This window comes from Eublepharis macularius, chromosome 13, assembly GCF_028583425.1.
Source record: "Eublepharis macularius isolate TG4126 chromosome 13, MPM_Emac_v1.0, whole genome shotgun sequence".
Classification (NCBI taxonomy): domain Eukaryota; kingdom Metazoa; phylum Chordata; class Lepidosauria; order Squamata; family Eublepharidae; genus Eublepharis; species Eublepharis macularius.
Window position 1 is genome coordinate 47,082,201 of NC_072802.1, and position 25,749 is coordinate 47,107,949.

General features: G+C 42.9%; 1 protein-coding gene across 2 annotated transcripts in view; it reads right to left on the reverse strand.

Moving 5' to 3' along the window:
- DEPDC5 (DEP domain containing 5, GATOR1 subcomplex subunit) overlaps positions 1 to 25,749 on the reverse strand; it is a 64,869-nt gene that overhangs the window by 23,063 nt on the left and 16,057 nt on the right. Inside the window, exons 15-29 of one of the 2 annotated variants that reach the window (XM_054996059.1) lie at positions 25,101 to 25,235; positions 24,213 to 24,274; positions 23,168 to 23,241; positions 16,623 to 16,692; positions 16,242 to 16,278; positions 15,329 to 15,449; positions 14,132 to 14,352; positions 10,855 to 11,058; positions 9,844 to 9,979; positions 8,987 to 9,078; positions 8,163 to 8,228; positions 3,059 to 3,128; positions 1,981 to 2,141; positions 1,161 to 1,278; positions 737 to 904 (exon numbers count right to left, since the gene is read on the reverse strand). In XM_054996059.1, coding sequence (XP_054852034.1) covers positions 737 to 904; positions 1,161 to 1,278; positions 1,981 to 2,141; positions 3,059 to 3,128; positions 8,163 to 8,228; positions 8,987 to 9,078; positions 9,844 to 9,979; positions 10,855 to 11,058; positions 14,132 to 14,352; positions 15,329 to 15,449; positions 16,242 to 16,278; positions 16,623 to 16,692; positions 23,168 to 23,241; positions 24,213 to 24,274; positions 25,101 to 25,235 — 1,735 coding nt within the window. Of the gene's footprint in view, positions 1 to 736; positions 905 to 1,160; positions 1,279 to 1,980; positions 2,142 to 3,058; positions 3,216 to 8,162; positions 8,229 to 8,965; positions 9,079 to 9,843; positions 9,980 to 10,854; positions 11,059 to 14,131; positions 14,353 to 15,328; positions 15,450 to 16,241; positions 16,279 to 16,622; positions 16,693 to 23,167; positions 23,242 to 24,212; positions 24,275 to 25,100; positions 25,236 to 25,749 lie in introns of both variants that reach the window. The other variant, XM_054996058.1, reaches the window with a different exon arrangement.

Below are 25,749 nucleotides of genomic sequence, written 5' to 3' on the forward strand. Positions count from 1 at the left end.
GTTTATTTATATATGATCCTGATGAAATGGAGGCCTGGACTGCCTCCATGTTGCTGCCCAGGATATCTTTGCCTCACTTAGTCGGCAGAATTGAAGGTCCTTAGGAAGATAAAAGAGGAACATCTTGTTCAAATAACAGTAAGGCCAACATAAGATCTCATTCTGCATGATTCAAGATTTACTAGTCCAGGAACTTTTGCAGTGTAGATTATTTCTACCAAGCATGAATAAAGTCCCAACTTACCCACACTTTCCCCAACATCTTGAATTCTACATTCGACTAATTCTGTACCATTAGTGTATGAATTTATTTTGAATTTGACACATATTTGTGCAGATTTTTGGCTTAGAAACATTATCCCCCCCCATGAATTTCCTTTCATCCTCCTCTAGTTGCTTCCTCCAAATATTCTTCCCATGCCTGGAGATTGTAATTTGCTAATTTCTGGAAAGCAGACCTTTAAAACAAATGTGTAAGACTTAATGGAAGGTCCAAATAGGTGTAAAATCTCCAATGAGCTGGGACTTGAGATGTAAGTTTAGTGAAAAGCGACAAAACTCAGAGATACCAACAGCATCACCAAGCTCTCAAATCTCTCTGTGTAAGGTCGCTTCCTTATGGTCTTCCAAAAAGCCACAATCTCCTCAAACAATTACTGATTAAGGGTTGGACAATCTGTGGACAAGCATGAAAAACAATGGGGGCACAGGAGAGCCACAATGTGGCTCTGCTTACCTGAAATCCTCTGAACCTGCAGAGCAGATATACTGGTCCAAGTAATTCCACTTATATTCTTCCAGCCTCTCGTGGGAGAACTCCACCCAGCAGGAGACAAACTCAGAGTCAGAGTGCGAAGGGCACAAACTGTAGGTGTAGTTGATTTGAGCAGATTCATACGGATACCTAAAAAGATGAGACTGCAACTCTGGTACTTTGAAAAAGTAAAGGTGATAGTCTATATGGGATATTGGGGTTCCCTCCTTCAAGATCCCTACTGTCTGTATGCAAGGGAGCTCTTTTGCACCTGAATCACTCTCATCCACTGATGGGCTGCTGCTTTTCTATGGAGTACAAAGCCAAGTACCCCATGGGAAGGAGAATCAGTTCACAAGAGCTTGGAGAACAACCAGTCCATATGATGACTGGAAAAGGTACTCACTTTGGTAGATAGCGAGTGACAGTAATGATTTTGTCCTTCAGGGTCACTTTATGGAAGGTCCGGCCCATGCTCAGCCAGTACTGATCTTCTTCCTCAGGTCGATTTCGTGATACAAGTCCTAGGTGCAGAACAGAAAGAGAGAGAGAGAGAGAGAGAGAGAGAGAGAGAGAGAGAGAGAGAGAGAGAGAGCACTCATCTTCCAAGTCTGCCCAACATAACTCCACCACATTCCAGAACCAGTGAAGAGTTTACAAGGGTGTGGACTTTAAATCTCCCCCCCCTCCAAGCATTTACTTTGAACTTGTGGCCTGAGCAAGAACTAAGTGGCCTGGGGCATAACAGGTGGGTAACAGACAGATGGGTCTGCTCCACAGGACATAAGTCACCTATCGGTCCTCCCGCATAAGCTCCACTGAGACACATTTCAAAAGAACACAGTGTTGACATTGCAAGTTCCACATCAGCATTGGGCCCCAAGATGTCTAGGGCATAACCTGACTGTGTGGTAGCAACCAGAACTTATCACAAAAAGGCTGGCCTGGTCTATGCATGTGGCAACAGGCGATGGCAGAATGGACTGTGTCATTTCAGACAGCAACAGGAGGTATTATTTTTGAATTGCACCTACATTTTAAAAAAATCATAGCACAAAGAAAACTTGGTTTAGCTTTATAACTGCACATCCTAAAACATAATCTCTCACCCACAATCAGAAGTTCTGTAGTCCATTCTAGCACCTCACTGTTCTGCAAAACATGACTGGAGAAATGGTACCAGCTCATACAGAGGGAGGGAGAACAAAGAAGTCTAATTGGCTCACCTCTACTATACAAAGGGCTGCTGCTAAGAGGGGGCTGGACAGCTGCAGCTGGCTTCTGTGGTTTGCTTTGCACAATTAGTTGGTACCCTTGCATGAGTCGCTGGCAAATGAATTCTTCAAACACCTGGTGAGCTGTCATTTGAATACCTTCCTCATCCCTCCTGAGTGGAAGAGATTCATCACAGGTGACCAAGCAGTTCATTGCCTTGTTCTTGAACTCAATAGTCTTAAAGATGCATCCATGAAATCTGGGCTGGAGCAACCCTGAGTACCCCCATTAAGAACTGGGCCCGAAGCTGCTGTGATCCTATGTCTTGAACATATCAAGAACTAAAATGGTTGTGAGCATCCCAAGAATTATACTTTTAAAAAAAGACCTGCCAGGATAGGCAATGAAATTCCAGGCAGTGCTGAGCCAGCAACCTGGCAGTCAGTGCCAGCTCCCTACTTAGTTTGCTGCCCTGCCTCAAGATACTTGGAACAGGATTTCAAATCCACACTCAGTCATGTATACAACCTAATAATAAGAAAAATTATTCTTATTATTAGGTTATTATTAAGTTGCAACTGTCTCATGGCGACGCCTTGTGGGGTTTTCAAGGCAAGAGATGAGCAGAGGTGGTTTGCTATTGTCTTCCTTTGCATAGCAACTCACGTCATCTTTCATGGTCTCCAGAGGACCACAATGGCAACTTAACGCACAAATATATATAACTGTCTTTTTAAATATAACTTTTCAAAATATGTACAAGTGTTAATAATAACCGAGAAACAGTATCAATTACAAAACTATCATAAAACAGAGTGTGTACAGGTTACAATTTTAAGGTCAGAGAGAGCACGCAGCTCTGCTTATGAGTAGACTGGGAGGCATGGAAGACACTGGTTGGAGGAAATTCAATTGCTTGCTACAACTCTCTGCTGCAGACACTTGGCACTTCTCCGGCTTCTAGAAGCCAGGATGCTTGAGAGGCAGTACAGCTTTAATATGAACTGGCAAGACTGCTTACACAAATGCTTTAATATCAGCTGGTGAAACTGCTTACACAAGCGCGCTCACAAAGCAAGAGGCACTAACCTGTCTAGATCAGCCTCAGGAAGCAGGTCATAGCAACCTTCGGTGTAGTCGTTCTGTAGAGTCTGACGATCTGGGAAGTAATCAGTGGTGAGGGGGAGGCATGCTGGAGTGGTGAGAGACTTCCAGTCCACCCCGACTGTACAACAGAAGCCTGGCACTACGGGGGGAGCAGACAGCGTCAGAACTGCCTCGTTTCATCATAGGGTGGAAGGCAATCAGGGCATCAATGCGGGGGAAATACATCAGGAGCAAGAAAAGGAAAGGGGGAAAAAAGAGGAGAAAGGTGCCAGAGAAGCAAATGGGAGAGGCATGAAAAGATGCATGGAAGGTTGGGGGAATGAAAATCGTCAAGGATGGGGAAGAGGGGAGGGAGAGAGGGAAAGAAAGACAGAGATTGTTAAACAATGCAGCGCCCATGCCAATTCACTCCCATCATGCAACTGGGACTCAAAAGTTAATAAATTGTCTGTTGATTATATACTCAAGCCAATATAGCTGCAGCAGAATTAACACCATTATTAAGCGTACCAAGAAAAACAAAAAACACAAGACGACACCAATATTTCAAGCCCAGACCAGAGAATTAAGACTGGGACCTCCTCATGGATGAGTGCCAGAGATACAAAGGGAGGGAGGAGACACAGCGAAAAAGACCAGAACACATTTGGCAGGAGTGCACGGTGGCGACAGAGGAAGGGGAAAGGGATGTTTTCTGAGTCATCAAAAACGAAACAAAAATATAGCAGAGAAAGACGGAAATGAACAGAGAGACTAAAGGAAGTTCTTACCTGGTGAACTTCCATTCTTGTGTTCATTTTCATTTGGGTTAGGCCCTACTTTCTGGGACCATTAGACAGAGCAAATCAACTTTTCCTGGGGTTAGAAATCTCTACACAAGCTCCCAAACTTTAAGGAAGTCCATGAACTTAACCTGAACTACAACTACATAAAACCTGGACATGATAATTAGGGAACAACTTGTAGAGAAGAGACAGAGTTCACTCCCAACAAAGCAACTGACCTGCTCACAAACTGAAATCATGTCAAGAAAACATTCTCAGGAACTAAGCGAGTATGGTTGAATGAACTCTAACCAATGAGAAGATGCTTACCAGGTGAGAACTTCTTTTCTCTATGTGTAAACAGATAGGAATGTGTTTTTGTTTGTAAACCTAAAGCACAATATATCCCAGGATGGGAGGAAAAGGATTCCCTGCCATTGCTAAAAATGCCCACCACCTGCCAACCATTCTTGGTTTAAGAACCCTCCTTCCAACCGTTGTCTGTGCAGAGGCAAAAAGGTCATTTTTTTAGTGATGAGTGAAGAAATAGAGGAAGGACCACATTGTTGCTCTACAAATGTCCTCTAAGGTGTCCCTCTCCCATATGCTGTTGTCCCTTTTCTGAGTGACTGATACCTTCAGGTGGTTGTTGTGGATTTTCCGGGCTGTATAGCCATGGTCTTGGCGTTGTAGTTCCTGACGTTTCGCCAGCAGCTGTGGCTGGCATCTTCAGAGGTGTACCACCAAAAGACAGAGATCTCTCAGTGTCACAGTGTGGAAAAGAAGTTGGCAGGTAATTTATATCTACTCAGGAAAGTAGGGTTGGGCTGAGTCATCCTGTAAGAGTTTCCCAGGGTGTGGAATGCTAATGGAGGGAGGCTTCACTGTATCCTGAGGTGGTTCTTTTGCATATGGATTGGTGCTTGATATACTAATCTTCTCTGCAGGGCTATTGTCGGGTATAGAGGCTAACAAAATACTCTATACCTGACAATAGCCCTGACTGCTGATCTCAGGAGGTCGGATCTAACCCAAATGAGAATAAACTCCTATCCACAAAGACAGAAAGGAAAAATAGGATCTTGCAAAAATTGTCTCTGCCTCAGTTAAACCTTGGCCCTGAAGAATGGGGAGGGGCCTTCAAAGATAAATTCACTACATCAAAGCCATCATTTTCTCCAGGACTAGAGTACATTTGTACAATTAGAAACACTGGGTCTTAAACCTGCTTAGAATCAAGGAAATTCTCTCTAAACTGGAGATCCCTTTTTAATCCTATGATCTTGATGTGGAAAGGAAGAGAATCTGCTTCAAGCCAGCCAGTACTCATGTAAACCCAGGAAGAGCATATGGAGGCCGGGTTCTAAGGCAGCACAACAGTCAAGAAGCACAGCATAGTTGGGGGTGGGGGGCTGTAAGCTTGTTCTGGGGCACAACCTCCATGTCACTTTGGTGTTCTGGGACACCACATCTCCAATGTGACCACAATCTGCTTTAACTTTGGCTACATTTTCTTTGTGAGGTTATCACAGAGATTTTAGCAAGGGGGACAAGAGACCAGATTCCCTTTTACAGTTAAGGCAGATGAGGAACGTTGGCTCCCTCTTCAGAGTAGGAAATGGGTTTACAGTTCTTCAATCTGTGTTGCTTTCTGAAGGGATGTACCTGCAGTACAAGTAACAGCATGAAGTAACCCTTGGAACAACTTTTAGTCATACTACAAGAATATAATTCAAGGGCTGCATCTGCCAAGAGGGGCAATCCTTTTGTTCTGCCTTTCCAAATTATGTATGATAGGGAATCTCCATATGAGGAGGGTAGCTGAAATAAAGTAAGAAGTAAAATAAAACTGACAAGAGGTGATGTTCTAGTGCTAAGTGGTAAATTACAACTTAATAAATCACTAGGTGAAGACAACATATACTGAGAATTCTTTAAAATACTAAGTGAAATTTTCCATCTTCTAACAAAAAGCCAAAAACAAAAATATACAATTTGTGACAAAGACAAATTCTTTACAAATACTAACTGCTGACAGCAGATCTAACACTTTTTCTTTAAAGGAGTAAGAGGAGGAAGCAACCAAGAAACTACAGGCCTTAATCTAAATCTTCTTTCAAGTAAATTGACAGAAAGCATTACTGAAGCAACAGTTGCTGTAATATATATGCCTTGCAAAAGAAGAAACAGCATGGTTTCCACTTCACCAACTCTTCAGAATTATCTGAGTGTTAACAAACTTGTAAATGGCAAAATCCAGTGTGTGTGTACACACTCTCTCTCCCTCTCTCTCTCTCTCTCTCTCTCTCTCTCTCTCTCTCACTCACTCTCTCACTCACTCACTCTCTCACATAAAGATCCTGATTATACTTAGAAATCATGCGTGAAAAGAATGGGTCCTCCAGGATGTGTAAATGATTAAATAACAGCAAACAGAGCGTAGGAATAAATGGCAGTTCCTTTCCCAATACTGTAATGCTCTCATGAATCTGTGGCAGAACTACCTTTGCAATTCCTGTGCCATTCTAGTCACCCCACTTGGAGGTGCTGAAAACATGAATCAAAATTATCGAGCTTGAGTACCTTGGAGAAAGGCTAGGAAATTGGGAGCTTCTGAGTCTAAATGAAAGTTGACTAAGATGGGGCATGATGGAAGTTAAATTATGCAAGGGCTGAAGCAAGTTGGGAGGCAGATTTTTTTCTCCCTCTTCCAAGATACTTGATCTCAGGGGCGCCAAAAGGGAGTAATTTTTCCACATAACCCATGACACATGCTGATGGCCACCAGCCAACACAGCTTTAAAAGGGGACTAGACTAATTCATGGTGGTCTGTCAAAGGCCATTAGTGATGATAGCTAAATATTAAAACAATAATTAGGGACATTAAAAACAAATTAAGTCTGTGGCAATCCTATAAACTGTTCTTGTTGGGTTCTGTCAATACTGTAAAAATGATGATTAAGTTGATTCATCTTTTTGCTGATATCCCTGTAGAAATCCCAGAGAAATGGTAAGAGAATGGGCAGAATTTCCTTTTTGGATTTAGATCAAGATGGGTGTTGCTCTGTCTATAGAAGTAGAAAAGAGCACGAGTCCAGGAGCACCTATAAGACTAACAAACTTTGTGGTAAGTTCCCCAAAGAGGAACCCAAAGCCCCAAAGAGCTTCCTTGAAAGTCCCCACTACAGTTGATTTAATCCACCCTTGGCTAAAGGCAATTTTAAAACCTGCTTATGTAATAAGCATATTTATTGAAGAGCAAGGATCTCAGATGTGGTGCCTGCTAGTACTTCCCTGGAGCCCACCTAGCTTTTCAGAAAGTGGGTGAGGCCTTTGTAAGGGTGCTTAGGAAATGCTTTAAACAAGACAGCTACCTTGTGTGTCATTGTATTAACAGGAAAGCAGGATAGAAGTTGAACAAGTTGTCCTTGTTCAAATGTTCCACAGCTGCAGTAGCAGCAGCCTCCGGGGGGGGGGGGGGAACTGGAGGACCAGTAAGCACCGGAGCTTGTGGTTCTATTCTCCCTTCAGGCTTCCTCTCCCCACTGCCTGCCACGGGCTTTCCTTCGTTTCTTTCAATTCCCCTTTTGCAATTCTTTTGCAAAGTAAGGAGGCAGATATTGTGTTTGGCTCTGCCTCCTGGGGCAGCCATTTTTGGTTTGGCTCCTCCTCCTGCAGAAGCCATGGTGGGGGGAGGGTACTCACCTCCTCCTCTCAAAATTCCAAAGGTACTGACAGACTCAAAAATGTTGGGGACCCCTGAGCTACAGCGTACCTTCCCAAATTTTCTGATTTACGTAATATATTCTGACCTGCCCCCGTTTACCTTGCATCCTCTGCAAATTCAGAAGAGAATCTTTTAAAATACAGAGCCAAGTCAAACACCCACTCTAGCTCTTCATATAAAAAATGTCTACTAGCAAGAGCATTTAGTTAAATGGAGCTATTGGCATCCATTACTGAAGCTCTCAAACTGGAAAAAGCACCACAATGCATTAGGGAATTGTGCATATTCTGCAAATTTATGCCACCTGGGAGCTAAATACCACTTAATGTTTAAATGCAATGGGTTCCATTTCTGTTAGAACTGCTTGCTCCCAGACAAACATTTCAGACAGCCAAAAATTTGTGGGTGGATATCCTTGACTCTCCTCATGGGATTGTACCATTTTGACTTTCACATAGGTAAGTCTGGAAGAAACCAGGAGGAAGAAAACTGTTCACATCTCAGCTCCTGAAGATTTGACTTGAATGTCCCCTCACTTTCCCCCTCATCTACACAAACCAGCCTCCTCCTTGACCCCACCACCGCTGCGCTTACTCGGATCTGCAGCATTAGAAACAGTGTCTTCCATGGAATCCTTGTTCTGGGTTCTGACATTCATTCCTGTAAGAAGTGAAAACAAACTTTTCACTGTAAGGGAAGCAACGAGTTCCTTCATCCATTTCCCAAAATTAAACAAAAGTTCTGGGTATCTTAGTGAATCAGAAGGCTGGCTGAGCACTGCCAGGTCTCAGGGTTAAGGAAGGGCTTGTCCCAGACACTTCAGTCCCCAGAAGAGACTATTCAAATTGTAGCACCACAATCCTCCCCGCGAATGAAAATGGATACACAATTAACAGGAAGGCTAATACTAGGGTATTTTTAAATGTATGTTTTATGGTTTTATATCATAATATTGTCTGAAACAGCTTTCAGAGTCCAGATGAAAAAGCAGATTACAGATCTCTAAAATATACTTCCCCTCACTGTCCTAAACTGGAACTATAAAACAGCACAAGCTAATCATATTAGGTATTATTTTCCAAAATTACAGGTCAAATTTTTAGAAGATAGCCAAGATGATTCACATGGAGTCTGGAAGCAGCAAGAAGACCCCTGACAAGCTTTATTTTGCAATCAACTTTCCTACTGCACCTGTTGTTCAATTTGGGATGCCTAAGAAACCCTAATTGTAGGTACCCAAGAGTCCACCAGACCACTGAAAAATACAAAGATCTGCTACTATAACACACCAGAAGAAACTTCCATGTTTTGTGGATGAGACCAGATCAGTTTGGAAAGAGACCGCTATCAACATATACACAACCATTTCCAGCTCTAACTGATTGTATTTCTTGTACCAGGTATCCAAGCTCTGTTACCATTGCTGCTGATCAACTGGTTGGAATAATCTTCCATTCCACTGAAACTCAAGAAAGAACTGCTGTCATCTGGATGTCGAGAAACTCCATGCCTGGAGGGAAGAAAGAAAGCAGTCTTTAAGGAGCTGAAGAAAGACAAGACTATTCTTCTGCCCAGGGGCTTTTGGTTCAAAGCTTTTAAATAGAATACTGAGGCAGAAGCTCTTGGTAAGTCAATTAAGAAAGAAAGGAATAATTTACTGGAAATTGCTTGCACAGTTCAAATATCCCAATTAAAAAGCAGCTTCCAAGAATCTGATCATCTGTTTTATGAGATTTATTCAGAGCATTCTCTCATTGCCCAGGATCCAAGGTGAGCTAATGTAGTACAGAAGGTTCAATTATCAGGCGACAACGTTGGAGACCTGGGTTCAAATCTCCCTTCAGCCGTGACATTCAAGGTCAGTCATGAAGCTCGGTCTGTCACTCTGCCTAACCTTCCACACAGGGTCGTTGTGAGGATAAAATGAGGGAAGGGAGAACCATGTACACTGCCCTATGCTCCTTGGAGGAAAGGCAAAATTAAAATATACAAACAGATCACTCTTTTAACAGCCCCACGAAGAACATTCTGCGTATGATTACAGAGAAAGAGAAGAACACTGAGTGCCAAAAAACCTACTGATCAAACAACAGATAGATGCAGGAGGGAGGGAATCATGGAGGAGGGATAAGTGTGTGCGAGAGAGAGAGCGAGAGAGAGAGAGAAAGCGAGAGAGACCGAAAGAAAGAGAGAGAGAGAGAGAGAGAGAGAGAGAGAGAAAAGACAGAGAAATTAGGAAAAGCGAGTATTTCATGTTCCTTTGGGGTGGCTTTACCTTCCAGCTGCCTCGTGATAGGCTAGCTCCAACAACTCAGCTGAGGAATGCGTCCAATCCCTCTGCCCACTGCCCTGCATCTCTGCCATGTTCTGACGAGTCTGGTGATGAATTTGGATTGCTTCTCCAGAGGGACCTGCCCGATTACAAATTTTCATCATCCTTTGCTTTTTCCTTCCTCCTTTCTCATGTCATTTCCCCACTTATTAAGAAGACCCTCCACACAAACCTCCACATCACAGCAGAGCTTCCAAATGGTCAATTTAGCATGATCTGCCGCTGCCCTTCATTGCACTACCCTCCACTGCTTTTGTCTAGCATGTCACTGCTGGGCATTTTACATGAAAGCATGCATCAAAGAGTTCAAGTTCTTCTACCACCTGTCTGGCCAAAATCATTTCCCCCCTCACTTTTCCTCCTTCCTCATCAGTTAAAAACTCTTCATTTGCACCACTGCACTTGGATTACTTGGAGGCACCTTGCTAATTTCCTACATTAGTTTCTTCTAGTAGGAACTAAGCTTGGCTGCTTCGCAATCCCATCTCAAGATTCCTTTCCTACATTTTTGCACCACACAAATGCACTATTGTGCAAATTCAGAATTATTTTATTTAATGAAGTTCTTGAGACTCAGACTTATTTTTTCATTAGGGTTTCTTGAACCCTAATGATTTATTTGTTCATGAAACTTTTAATGAGGAATTTGTACTGGAAATGTTTTAAAATAATTTGTGTGGAAATTATGGCAATGAGAGCAGCTGTAGCACAGTGGTTAAGGGGCTTGATTGCGAATCAGCACTCTACTGGTTCAAATCCCACTACCGCCATGAGCTCAGCAGGTGGCCTTGGGTAAGCCACTCCTCTCAGCCCCAGCTCCCCAGCTGTATTGTGGGCATAACAATACACTCACTTCATTCACAACTCTCAGTGGGGCACTAATCTGTCTAGAAGAATAGTATATAAGTGCTACTATTATTATTATTATTCTACCCCCAGTCTTTAAGATCTTACCCATTGGAAAAGTATGCATCCAGCGCCTTCGATTGGATGTCAGCTTCATGGGCATCCGAGATGGGGCAAAGGGGTTTATTAGAGCCCGCTGTGGCGCATAGCCACCAGGACGGATGTGCAACATGGATTCAGCACTACCAACATGGAACCTCCCAGGCGCACTGGAATCACGCTGTTGAGTCTCCAACATATTCTCTAGGGCATCTGTGATACAAAGCACTGAATTAACAGACAATCCCTCAAGTATAACCAGACCTAGCCATGCTGTGAGATGAGGACAGACAATTGTCTCAGGCACTTGTGGTGGAATGATTTATGTACAAAACGTATACCCTGCCTTTCTGCTCTCATCAGGTCCACCAAGGTTGCTAATAGATTAAAAACGTTCAATATGGCTCAAGACTGCCACCTAGAGTGTCTGGGTTCTTAAATCCCTGGGGCTTACATGAGAATAATGTTTTATCCCTCCTTTTCACATGGCCAACAATCCTTTTTTGACACAGGACAATCAGCTTGGGCCAGATTCCCTTTTTGTCACGGAAGTGCTGAACCATTAATATGGCATCCTATATTAATTCTTTAACTGGTAGCAACAGTCTCTGAAATCAGAAACGAAGCTTTGCTTGCTATTGGCTATTCAATCTCACCAAGGAGGCTATCTTAGGTCAGTCTCCATTGTCCACAAATATTTCGGAGCTCTGGACTTTTCCTTGTCCCCACTTTGGAACATCTGGAGACCCCAAGACCAATGGGGCAGAGGTTAAGAATTTCTCCGCTATCTTGATACTACAAGGAACTTTGTACATACTCTGAAGAACCTGCTACAATCTACTTAATTGAGTTAGACCAACTATATTACTTTTATCTGAGAACTGTGTGCAGTGTGTTTTTCCCTGTACTTTGTACTTTGTCACCTTTCCTACCCCTTTTGACCCACCACTTCTCCTTTTTTTCTGTAATAAGCCTTCTTTTTATAAAGACACTGGCCGTTTTCACACGTCTTCCCCCTTGCGCAAAATCATGCAAAACCCACAGAATGGTGGCATCTTCATGGCTCGATTTCCCATCATGATTTCGTTTCATGGCATGATGATGTCAGAAATTGCGCCATGAAATGGAATCAAGACAGGAAATTGCACCATGAATAAGCTGGCGTTCCGTGAGTTTTCCACGATTTTGCGCAAGGGGAAAGATGTGAAAACAGCCACTTTTTGGCTTCTTCAGTACAATACATTTCTCTGGTATATTTTTCTGAATCTCTTCCCAGCATGCCAGACTGCTACATAGTTTGCTATAAGCTATTTTCGAGTGTTTCCACCCTGTTATTTTGCCATTGTGCTAGGACTGCACTGGAAGGTCTCCTTCTCAGTGGGTCACTCTAGAAGTTCTCAGGAGATGCCTCAGTGGTAGCAGCCGATTACCAGGTTGCTTTCCAGGGAAACCTTGGTCTAAAGGACTTCCCAGCAAGGAAAGTCACTTTTCCCCCTATCCTAACTATAACAATAACATAATTAAAACACATTATAAAAACCATTAAAACAGAATAAAAACACATCATTAAAAAGTAAATCCAAAGCTACAATATACATATGAAAACATAAAAACAATTAAAGCATTCCATTTTTTGGTTCCTTAAGAGTCAAGGTCAAGTTCTTGCCCCACATTAATCAGTGGGTGAGGGACTACAAAGTGAATTTTCTGCCTCCAACATCACAATGCTTGTGCCAATACAAAGGAAACAAATCAATGGCCTACCTAGTGTTAAGGACTGGGACTAGAAATACAAGTTCATCGTGTAGGACAGTCCACAAGCAAAATATGGTAACTACAATTGCTAATAATGATAAATTTTATAAAATGTTTTTAAGCACTTTACTACCTTTTGGGTGTGTTGCCCTCTGAACAGCCTTGAAAGGACAAATGCAGTAACACAATAAAGAGTCTTGTGCACCTTAAAAAGCTCATATATTTGTTGTGGCATAAAGTTTCATGACCCATGAAGTGGTCAGAATTATATACACTACAAGTCATTCAGAAACCAGTGGGGGAGCATTTCAAACGTCCTGGTTATTCAATTACTATCTTAAATGTTGCAATACTTCAGCAGATGCATTTCAAAAGCAGACAACCATGAGAAGCTGGGATTCATATACATATTCAACACTATCAGGTTCAAGCTCTACAGGAACATTTGGTGGTTAACCCAGCAACTATACCTCCTTCCAGGTTTTAGTATACCATTCATTTAGAGTTTCACCCCCCCCCCCCTTTGGATCTTTTACTTTTGGGGTATTTTTTATGCAGTGTTCCTGTGCCTTGGAAGGCCAGATTTCTGACCTTTCCTTCTAAAAGCTTCCCCACCCTTCTGTTTACATCCTTCCATGTGTTGCTGCTCATTGAAAGAAACACTATGCACCTGACGAAGTAGGCTCTAGTCCACGAATGCTTCTGCAACAACGTACTTGTCGATTCTGAAGGTGTACCAAGATTTTCACTACAATCCTAAATGACGTTATACCCTTAAAAGCCCATTGACTTTAGTGGACTTAGAAGAGCATAACTCTCCTTAGGACTGCACTGTTATGTATTGTTTTGGATACATGCGATTCACATGGCTACCCCTCAGGAATTTGTCACAGTAATAATACATGCAAAGACCTAAGGCTGCAGGGGGGAAAGCCTGCTCAGGGCCACCTGAGAGTTCTGGTGCAAAAAGGGGGGAATGGAGATCTTGCTGGATTGAAGCCTAATTCCACATCCACAGACAGCCCTCAAAAATACTTTATAAAAGAAAGAACCACAAAAGGTTGTAAATTATCCCTGAATAGAGGCTATAAACATGGAGCGCTGATGGGCTCCCTGACAAAGCTGATCTCTTCAAACAATTTAATAAGCAGGGCAGGGAAGTAGGATAACAGCTTCTATTTGCAGATGCAAAAAAGAGGGCAAGGACAAAGGAGCTGCGGTAATGAGTAGATTGGTGTCGAGATGTCTCTGTGGGGGACACCATATAACAAAACTATGCAACAACTGTGATAAGTACAATATGGAGGATAGTTTTAAGGTGACCTTCAAAGGGCAGGAGAGTGAGAAAGCAGAACTGCCAAAGCAGGTCGCTGCAGGAAGAGGATAAGGAGAACAGGTGAAGAGCAACCCTGCTTACTGAGGCCATGCAGCAGGAAGAGAACCCCTGTTAGCAGCGACAGGGTGCACAAATCACTCCCTGGAAACTCAACAGCCATCTCTGCGGTTTCCACCCTACCCCAATCAGCCTGACCTCGAGTGCTGGTGTAGCCCAAGGAGCTGCTGACTTCATACTGGTGCAGGTGAGGCCGTGGGATCATCAGGATGTTGGAGATCTTGCCCAGGGAGCTGTCGTCAGAAGCCTGGCTCCTCACTTCCTCTGGTGGCAGGGGGCGGCTCTGCAGGGAAGGGCTGGATGAGACATCGAAGGAGCTGGAGCTTTTCCGGGTACGGCTCTCCCTCTCTCGGACAGTTCTGGAGGGTCCGAAGAAAGAAACTGTCAGGGTGCAGAAGCTTACTGCAGGACCTTGTGCCAAGCACCTCATTCTCAAATAGAAGTAAAAACGGCTGCATCCTACTGCTCATTTTCCACTGATGAAAGCACTTCACCAACCCGTATAATTCTGCAGGCCAGATTAGCCATTCAGCAGACTTGTGTAGCTTGCAGAGCCTAGATCTCCCTTCACTGTATTGCTCCCTCGGACTTCTATCCCACCAGCCATACTACTTCCAAGAAGATTAAAAAAATCCACTTGCTGACAGTTAAAGAATAAACAATGCACTCTGTTATGCTTTCATGATGTCCATTCACCCAGAGTGCACTTTGACTGAACCCATTAAGAAGAGCACAAAACACTCTACCAAATATTAGGTTTTGTTCAGAGTGCAATATCTGAACCGAAGGTATTCAATATCTGAACCCAAGACGCAATGCTCATCTTATTTTAAGTGCTATCATGGCAGAGATTATTTATTTATATACTTCATTTATACCCTGCGCCTTTCTCCCCTGTTTGGAACCCAAAGTGGCTTACATCATTTTCCTCTCCTCCATTTATCCTCACAACAACCCTGTGAGGTAGGTTAGGCTGAGAGTGTGTGACTGGCCCAAGGTCACCCAGTGAACTTCTGTGGCAGACTGGCTTTCTACAATCACACCACATAATACCCAGGTATCTGGAAAGTTAGACAGATGCCCAGCAGTCTCCTGGAATGAAACTTTCTAGCATATATGATTATAAAGAAGAGCTTGAACAGGCTCACAAATCCCACCCCTCCTTGCCCATGATTCAAACTGCATTCTGCACACTTTCTCCTTTCAGCACGTGGAAGCACGCAAAGTGATGCTGAAGTGCAACTTGCTGTAAAAGTACCCAATAAAAATGTTTATTCCCAGGCGGACAAACTTGTGCTGCTACACCTGGCTTATTTCCTACACAGATTTGTTTACCTAAAGGTGGTACAACGCTGGGCTCTGGATGGGCCAGGGAGACGGAAAACTTGGGCATCGTAACCATCATAATCCACCTGAATGGGTAGAGCATTCTCCGTCTCTTTAGGTGCTCCCAAAGCTGGAAGAAAATACTGCATTATTACTGGAGCATTTTTTGAGAATCACACTCAAGCCACATGATTTAAAGGAAAATTAGAAGCTTTCAGCTCTCGCCTTAGAGAGAAGGTCTGAGGACAAGAGGCTTATAAAGAAAAAGGCTGGTGCACGTCTGATGAGTCTGCATTTAAACACTTCATCTGTCTAGCCTAGTATTGTCTACTTTGATTGGCACAGCTCTTCAGCGGAGCTATGAATTCTCCCTGGAGCCTGTGATTAGGCTTTTAAGAAGAGAACAAATGTATCAAATGCATTCTGTGATCAAAGAAGGCGCCTACCAAAGCTGCACAGCCATTCCCTCTTCAGTCGTAACCACAGATAATTTTATAAGCTCTAGTTTGAATGGTAGTGAGCATCTGAAGTTTTATTGATAGCAAATGCACTGACAGAGCAACAGTCACAACAGTGCAAGGCAGGACAAGAACTGGGCAGGGGGAAAGACTCTACTTTATTGACTCAGCCCTGCTAGCAGAGCAGGTAGGAAGAGAAGCCAGGTTAGCAGGACATCCATTTCCACTGAGGGAGACACATCTTTTCTACCCATCAACAGAAAACAACCTGTCCACTCGACAGGTAACTTGCAATGCCATCCCAATGTCCACATCCATGTTTGATTTTGCTGCTTTTTGCCACAGTTACTGCCTTGACCTGCTTCAGAAACTTGCTTTCTTTCAGTATAGCTACCAAATGAGATCACGTTTGTCCCACCCACTCCACCCCCAAACAAAGTCAAAGATGTGGGATGATTACTCACAAGATTCCCTGCTACTTTTCACTTTTTCACTCTGCGGCTGGAATCCAACACAAACAAGGGGCAACAGAGAAAAGACAATAGAAATTAATGTCAAATTGTGCTACAGAAACATTACCCCATTGTGAATGTCAGCAAGAGAACTGACAGGAGTAATTTTGACAATTCATCTGATAGCCCAACCTGCTAGGACAGTTACAAGCAGAAACCGTTCCCAAATCGTATACATTACCCAAATGAAACAAAAATTCATCCTGCTGGCTGTGATCCTTCATACCAAGTCTGAACAAATGCAGCTGTCAATTATGATAGCCTAGCTAAGGAGAGATGGGAGGTGGGTGGGTGGAGAGAGTCAAGGAAAATACTCTTTAGCAGTGAACTTACTTTCCTGGCTGCCAGCTTGATCCGTGGAGTGAAGCTGTTACACTGGAGCTGACTTTTGGAGGTGTAGAAACTGAAAAGGGAGTGGGGGGACAGAAAGCAACTTTTAAGAGAAGGAGGATTTTCCAGGAGTGGTTAGAAAAGTAGCATCTACCTTAAAGAGCGAGTTGCAGACTGAACTTGGAAGAGAAAATATTTTTAGGAAGATCTTTCCTAGAAAGACAATAAAACACCACTCCCAGTAGATGATTAACAGGAGAGAGCAGAAAAGTTCATTTTTGACTGTCCCTTATGAGGTTTCAATTAAAATGCATTTTTGTATTGTCGAAGGCTTTCACGGCCGGAGAACGATGGTTGTTGGGGGTTTTCCGGGCTGTATTGCCGTGGTCTTGGCATTGTAGTTCCTGACGTTTCGCCAGCAGCTGTGGCTGGCATCTTCAGAGGTGTAGCACCAAAAGACAGAGATCTCTCAGTGTCACAGTGTGGAAAAGATGTAGGTCATTTGTATCTACTCAGGAGGGGTGGGGTTGAGCTGAGTCATTCTGTAAGAGTTTCCCAGGGTGTGGAATGCTAATGGCGGGAGGCTTCACTGTAACCTGAGGAGGTTCTTTTGCATATGGATTGGTGCTTGATGTGCTAATCTTCTCTGCAGGGCTATTGTCGGGTGTGGAGTGTTTTGTTGGCCTGGTGTTTTTCAGAACTGGAGCCCATGCTCTGTTCATTCTTAAGGTTTCTTCTTTCCTGTTGAAGTTTTGCTTATGCTTGTGAATTTCAATGGCTTCCCTGTGCAGTCTGACAAAGTAGTTGGAAGTGTTGTCCAGTATTTTGGTGTCCTGGAATAAGATACTGTGCCCTGTTTGAGTTAGGCTATGTTCAGCCACTGCTGATTTTTCAGGCTGTCCAAGTCTGCAGTGTCTTTCATGTTCTTTTATTCTTGTCTGGATGCTACGCTTTGTGGTCCCGATGTAAACTTGTCCACAGCTGCAGGGTATACGGTATACTCCTGCAGAGGTGAGGGGGTCTCTGCTGTCTTTTGCTGATCGTAGCATCTGTTGTATTTTTCGGGTGGGTCTGAATACTGCTTGACAAGACAAGAATATCCAGACAAGAATAAAAGAACATGAAAGACACTGCAGACTTGGACAGCCTGAAAAATCAGCAGTGGCTGAACATAGCCTAACTCAAACAGGGCACAGTATCTTATTCCAGGACACCAAAATACTGGACAACACTTCCAACTACTTTGTCAGACTGCACAGGGAAGCCATTGAAATTCACAAGCATAAGCAAAACTTCAACAGGAAAGAAGAAACCTTAAGAATGAACAGAGCATGGGCTCCAGTTCTGAAAAACACCAGGCCAACAAAACACTCCACACCCGACAATAGCCCTGCAGAGAAGATTAGCACATCAAGCACCAATCCATATGCAAAAGAACCTCCTCAGGTTACAGTGAAGCCTCCCGCCATTAGCATTCCACACCCTGGGAAACTCTTACAGAATGACTCAGCTCAACCCCACCCCTCCTGAGTAGATACAAATGACCTACATCTTTTCCACACTGTGACACTGAGAGATCTCTGTCTTTTGGTGCTACACCTCTGAAGATGCCAGCCACAGCTGCTGGCGAAACGTCAGGAACTACAATGCCAAGACCACGGCAATACAGCCCGGAAAACCCCCAACAACCATCGTTCTCCGGCCGTGAAAGCCTTCGACAATACATCGAACACCTCTACGGGGAGGAAACATTCCAACAGACCCGAAGATTGGAAACACTTCGGAACAAGAAAGCACATCTACTCTGTTCTTTGACCTTTCTTCTACGCTGCAGGGACACAAGAACCATTCCATCTTTTCTCACAACTAAAAGAATCTTCAAAACCACACAGGCGAACCGCATTTATGACCGTCTAGAACAGGCCCTCTTACGTGAGAGAATCCACACTACCCGCAGAGAACTTGCTGCCACAGACAAGGAGCTATTTTGCTTGCATATCAACACCAGCCATAAAATGAGAAGTCAGGATTGGGACAAGGTCGATAATCTCACCTACAGGAAGATGGAACAAGTGTTTACCAACCACACATCCAGACAGAAGCAGAAGTTTAACAAACTACAGGAAAAAAGACAGACAAGCCCAATGCTCGACAATGCACGCATTGTCATCAATCTGACAGACCGTCAACTCTCACCAGAAGAAACCTCCATCTTGGCAAAGGGAGGAAACTTTGCAGTCACCCCCACCAGAATTCCTGTGGAAGACATCATTGCAAATGTAGAAGCTGCCATCCGTCATCTACCTGAAGAGGAAGCTGAGGAAATAAGAGGAGAGACAGCCAGGATTCTACGAAAGGCAAAGCTTCCCACCAGCAATATAACACGCAAGGAGAGAAATGCCATCAAGACCCTCAATGCATATCCAGACATCATCATTCTACCAGCTGATAAAGGCAATGCTACAGTGATCATGAAAACGGAGGAATACAAAAAGAAGATTAAGGAACTCCTGGACCCCTCCACCTACAAAAAACTAAAACGAGATCCCACTTGCAAAATCACCAGGCTAACAAATGCGCTGATCAAGAATTCCTCACTACATCCCGACACGCACAGAAAACTATGCAAGACTGAAGCACAGCCACCTAGACTATATGGACTCCCCAAAATACATAAAGATTCAGTCCCACTCCGACCCATTGTGAGTGCCATTGGTTCACCGACATATGAATTAGCTAGACATCTGGCAGATCTCCTGCAGGACCACATCGGGAAAACCTCGTCTTACATCAAAGATTCAGCAGATTTCATCAACAAAATCAGTTCTCTGAAACTCAATCCACGAGACATACTTGTCAGTTTTGATGTTGTATCCCTGTTTACCAAGGTTCCAGTAAAAGACACTATTGCACTGATTAATCAGATTTTCCCAGAGGATGTAACAGCCTTATTCCATCATTGTCTGACAACCAGTTACTTCCAATGGGACAACGAATTCTATGAACAGACGGATGGGGTGGCCATGGGGAGCCCACTCAGCCCAGTTATAGCAAACTTCTACATGGAACATTTTGAAAAAACAGCTCTAGAATCAGCACCCCACAAACCCAGTGTATGGTTCCGGTTTGTGGATGATACATTCATCATTTGGAGCCATGGGGAGGAAGAATTGAGGGAGTTTTTGAATCATCTCAACAACATCCACCTGAACATACAATTCACAATGGAGAAAGAAAGTGAGGGAAAACTCTCATTCCTGGATACCTTGGTCATCCGCAAAGCAAACTTTCAGTTAGGTCACAAGGTCTACAGGAAACCAACTCACACTGATCGGTACTTACACAAAAACTCCAATCACCACCCCCGACAGAAAAGAGGCATAATGAAAACATTAGTGGATCGTGCAAGACGGATATGTGAGCCGCGCTTTCTCAATGAGGAAATTAATCATCTAAACCACGCACTTCAGGCAAATGGCTACTCCAGAAATGAAATCCGAAGAGCAATCAAACCCAGGATGAATCAAACAACCAAGGAAAAACAGTCACCTACAGGAAAAGTGTTTTTGCCATATATCAAAGGAATTACTGATCAGATGGGAAAGCTTATGGAAAAGCATAACCTTCAAGCAGTATTCAGACCCACCCGAAAAATACAACAGATGCTACGATCAGCAAAAGACAGCAGAGACCCCCTCACCTCTGCAGGAGTATACCGTATACCCTGCAGCTGTGGACAAGTTTACATCGGGACCACAAAGCGTAGCATCCAGACAAGAATAAAAGAACATGAAAGACACTGCAGACTTGGACAGCCTGAAAAATCAGCAGTGGCTGAACATAGCCTAACTCAAACAGGGCACAGTATCTTATTCCAGGACACCAAAATACTGGACAACACTTCCAACTACTTTGTCAGACTGCACAGGGAAGCCATTGAAATTCACAAGCATAAGCAAAACTTCAACAGGAAAGAAGAAACCTTAAGAATGAACAGAGCATGGGCTCCAGTTCTGAAAAACACCAGGCCAACAAAACACTCCACACCCGACAATAGCCCTGCAGAGAAGATTAGCACATCAAGCACCAATCCATATGCAAAAGAACCTCCTCAGGTTACAGTGAAGCCTCCCGCCATTAGCATTCCACACCCTGGGAAACTCTTACAGAATGACTCAGCTCAACCCCACCCCTCCTGAGTAGATACAAATGACCTACATCTTTTCCACACTGTGACACTGAGAGATCTCTGTCTTTTGGTGCTACACCTCTGAAGATGCCAGCCACAGCTGCTGGCGAAACGTCAGGAACTACAATGCCAAGACCACGGCAATACAGCCCGGAAAACCCCCAACAACCAAAATGCATTTTTGTTTAACATGAATTCCTCTAGGATACTGGTTCTTTTAACTTCAGTGGGAGGATCTGAGGGCAAGCTGCACTGGTATGCTGATCAGGCACCGAGTCCTCCTCATTCTGGGACACAGTGATTATTAATGCCAAAGGCAAATTATTTTGCCAAGCGTCAAAGGGGCATATTAGCGAAGATGCTCTTATCCAGAAATGGGTATTTTGTCCCCCATGCTATCAAATCTCTATATGAAGCCCCTGGGAGAAATCATTTGTGGTTTTGGAACAGGGTGCCATCAATATGCTGGTGACACCCAGGTCTACATTTCTCTATCCAATTGCTTGGTGATGCCATAAAGTATTTAAATCAATGCCTGACTACTGTAGTTGAATGGCTACGGGTAAACCAGCTGAAATGGAATCCTGTCAAGACAGAAGATGTAATGTTGATTTAGAAGGCTGAGGCCCTGAAGGACACGGGACTTCCACTTTTGATGGGGTCCAATGGTCTCTAGCTGAGCTGACCTGGTTAAAGAGCCTTGGAGTGATTCTGGATCCTGCTTTATTGTTGGATAAGCAAGCTGATGCAGCTGCAAAAAAGGTATTCTCCACTTAGCTTGGAAGATGGCCCCCTGCCCTGACTCAGCTGATCTGGCCACAGGGATCCATGATATGGCTACCTTGAGGCTTGACTACTATCATGCACTCTACATTAGTCTGCCCTTAAAGACAACTCAGAAATTCCAGTTGGTACAGAATGCTGTGGCCTGGCTACTATTGGGTGCTAAGCAGAACCTCTATTTTACTTCCACTCTGCAAACCTTCCAATGGTTACCTATCAGATACTAGGCTCAATTCAAGGTTCAAACCATCATTGGATCCACATACATGCAGGAATGCCTCTCCTGCTATGTTCTACTGCAAGATCTTTGCTCGTCAGAGCAAAGCCTTCTGAAGGTGCTGCTGTACAAACAGGCAAAATCAACAACTGCCATTTCATGCACATACACCACAGCAGCTCCTACATTATGGAATGGCCTATCTGACACTATGAGGAAGTCTCCCATGTTTCTACCATTTCACAAAAATGGGCAAAGCCAGATTGTCCAGGAATGCAATCTTCTAAAGTAGAGCTGTAAGCTGTGATGTAATCATCAGTTCAGATCAGCTGGGAAGGGGATCTCTATTAAGGATAATATGTTTTTTCTTCCAGTCCAATCTCAGCCCTGCTGCATTATGTTATTTTACTAGGAATCTTTGCTGCTAGATTCAAATATTATTATTTTTGTAATTGATTTATTAATTGGCTATCGTACTTGTAATCTGCTTTGAGTCATGGTGAGAAAAGCAAACTATAAATGAAAATAAATAAACAGTTTCAGGACAATATAAGAATGGCTGGTTTCCATTATTTAATATTTGAATGTTTTGCAGCTTTGGGCTTTCTAATTTATATATATTTCATGTTAATCATTGTATTTACACAGACATTTATTTGTATTGACATCTTATATTAATTTCAACTGTTATCCATTTCATCGGTGACTTTTTTGTACTAATACTGTATTAATAATACTTTCAAAGGAAAGGTAAGTGGCAACCAAAGGTGGGTCTTTTCTATAATAGAACCTGTCTCTGGATGTTCCTTTCTACATCGCTTTGCCCAGCACCCAGCTTGTTTAACTGTGGCCGCCAAGTGAAAACATGTTTATTTTTCCAAACCTGCTGACAGTTTTTAATTTTTTAATAGATGCTGACTATTTGCTGCTATATATTCTTTTCCCTGTTGTTTTTTAATTCTTTACTATGTTTTTATGGTCTGAGATGCTGTTTTATTTGCTGCTGCTTTAATACTTAACTGTCCTATTGGTTGCTGTTGATGGTTCTTTTATCCTGGTTTTTATCTGTCTTATTTATCTGTACTGGGATACATTTTTTTTAAATGTTTTGTGCCACTCTGTTGCATTTATTGTTGCATAGAAGATTACAAAGAAATACATAAACATAACATGAAATGCCACAGTGACAGCATGATTATCCAGAGGGTTTTTTCCCATCCAAACTGTGGGAGAAGAAGAATATTATTTCCTTATTTTGTGCTCAAGTAGCAAAGCTGAAGAAGGCATGCAAACAAATTCTAAAACGAAATACATAATGCAAAAGCCTCAGCTGCAACAGTTCCCACTTCAGACAGGTACCTGTGGTTTATCCAATGTGGTATGTTGTAGTCATCCCCTAAGCGAGAATCTCCAGGACTGGAGCGATTGTGCAGCTAAGAAAAAATTGAAAGGCCGTAACTGTAAATAACAAGGCTCTCTTTTGGGAATTCATGGGTATGTCCTGAAACTGGTGCCAGGCACAGAGTTTATAAACTAGTAGTAGTAGCCAAGAGAGTGAGGTAGGAACTAGTAAGTCTGTAGTATGAATTTCATTTCTGCTATGAACTGACTTGCCACATTTGTTCAGCCTTGGACTCTCCTCTCCCATTTGCAGCACAGAGATAATAATAAAGGGCTGCTGTAAAGATTACAACAAGATTAAATATGTGAAGTGATCTGAACACTCAGAAGGTTCTATATGAATTCCAGGTATTATTAATAATAATAATTAGACTCTAAAGCTTCATTTAGGAGAAAGTAGGTTGCCAGTTCTCAAAGTTATGGAGAAACCTCAGAAGTGAATAAGCTAGCAAGCAAGTCTTCTAGCAGTTATGTAAAAGAAAACCTTATGTTAAAGTGATTCCCGCTGTCAAAAAGTTACTTCCTGGCCCAAATGGTGATATACTTGCTTCCCCATGACCTCCAATGCCTTTCACTCCCAACTGCTACCCCTCTTCACTGAAAACTATTTGAAAAGGCTATGGAAGTAGAATTACAGAAATAGATGACATTCCATTCATCTGAATGATTTATTCTGGGGCAGAAAGTGGGTGGGGGAAAGAAAGCCCCAAAACTGCAGAATCCTATACTGCACATTGGCTGGCGAGAATTTCAGTGAGGTAGATGTGAGGGTGGGAGGGAAGGTGGCATGTTATATCCTGCTCATCAGATCTCGGAAGCTAAGCAGGGTCAAAACATGGATAGGGAACCACAAAGAAAAACTCGGCAGAGTAAGGCAATGTCAAATCACCTCTGCTTCTCACTTGCATTAAAAATTCATTGCTGGGGCCACCATAAGATGGCTGCAACTTGACAGCATGCAAGGGTAGGGAGTGGGGAAGAGAATCAGAAAAATGTATCTTACCTTAAAGAGTGGGACAGCGTGGAGTGGCTGTTCTCCCATACATACCAGATCTACCCCAATTCCTAAAAATACAAACAATCCCCCCCCCCGCCCGGGGCAGGGGAGAGGAAGAGTTAGCCATATGCTGTTGTTACTAATCCCATCCACAACACTTGAAGATTCTGATCCAGAAACCTGCAGAATTAAGGTATTTTAATATGCACACCAAAGCAGCACATCCAATATTCTCTCTAGCTTGTTGAACCACATAAACACTATTACTATAAGAGAAAACTTCCAAGTGAAAAACAGTGAAGCTGAACAGTAGGAATTTTAGGCTTTAATTCCATTCACATCAGAAGCCAATTTAAGTCTTGCCCTCTTGGCATTTAGGATGTGTTCTGACCTGGCACATCACATCTCATCAGATCTTGGAAGCTAAACAGGCCCTGGACAGTATTTAGATACAAGACCACCAGGGAAACCAGGATTGCTACACAGAGGCAGGCAATGGCAAATCACTTCTGAATGTCTTTTGCCTTAAAACCCTATGGGATTGTCATAAATCAGCTGCAACGTGATGGCACAAAAAAAGTCTGAGGAAAAATGGGCACATGGGCATGTCTTCGCGCTTGTGATTTCTGTTGGGATATCAATTGAACGGAACAGAATCAGGTTAGTTGACCCATACAGTCATGGTTCTTATGTGCTCTATAAAATTCCTTCCACCTACAGGCTCTTGGAGAGATTGACTTCCTTACTTTTGGTGGCTGGGAAAAGCACTGCCTGGTTGTATCTGAGTAAAGACCAGCACAACGGGAGATATTATATGGACAGAATAAGCCAGCTCTCATATGTGTGGACTGATCATAGGTTCCGATTACACAGATTGCTGCAAAACCATTTTACCATTATCTATCATGCGCTGCTTGGTTAAGATCATGAGGAGCCGGTCCACTTCAAAAACTGCCACTCCAGGTGTGATGACCACCGACATCTGCCCAGTTCGATCAAAATTTCGGTTGATGTAATGTTTGTCAAACACTATTTTAAAAAAGCAGAATCAAAAGAACACAATGTTTAAAAGATAGCATCCTTTTAATCTGAAGAATGTGATGAAAGGAGCTTTGATTCTTGAAAGCTTACATCCTGAAAATCTTGTTTGTCTCTAAGGTGCCATGGAACTCTAACTCTGCTGTTCTACTGAGGACAAGCACGGCTATCCACCTGCAATATCCTTTTTACAGTCATTCTCAATAAAAGTCAATTACTTTATTCTTAATGGCTGGTAATTTCCCCCCATTTAGGCCTGTTACAATTTTTTTCCTGCTTAATAAAATACTAACCACAACATAAAAGGACCTGTATTATTTTAAGATTTGACAGTGAATGTTTCTCCCTGCATTTTTCAGATTCTAATCTGCACTCCTGCACATGTTCAATGTCTCTTAATTGGACCATACCGGTAATGTCCCTTTTTAAAATACTCTGCTGTTATTTTTGGAGCTCTTCTCTATCTCTCTCCCTTGTCATCTCAGTAGTTAAAGAGGCATATACT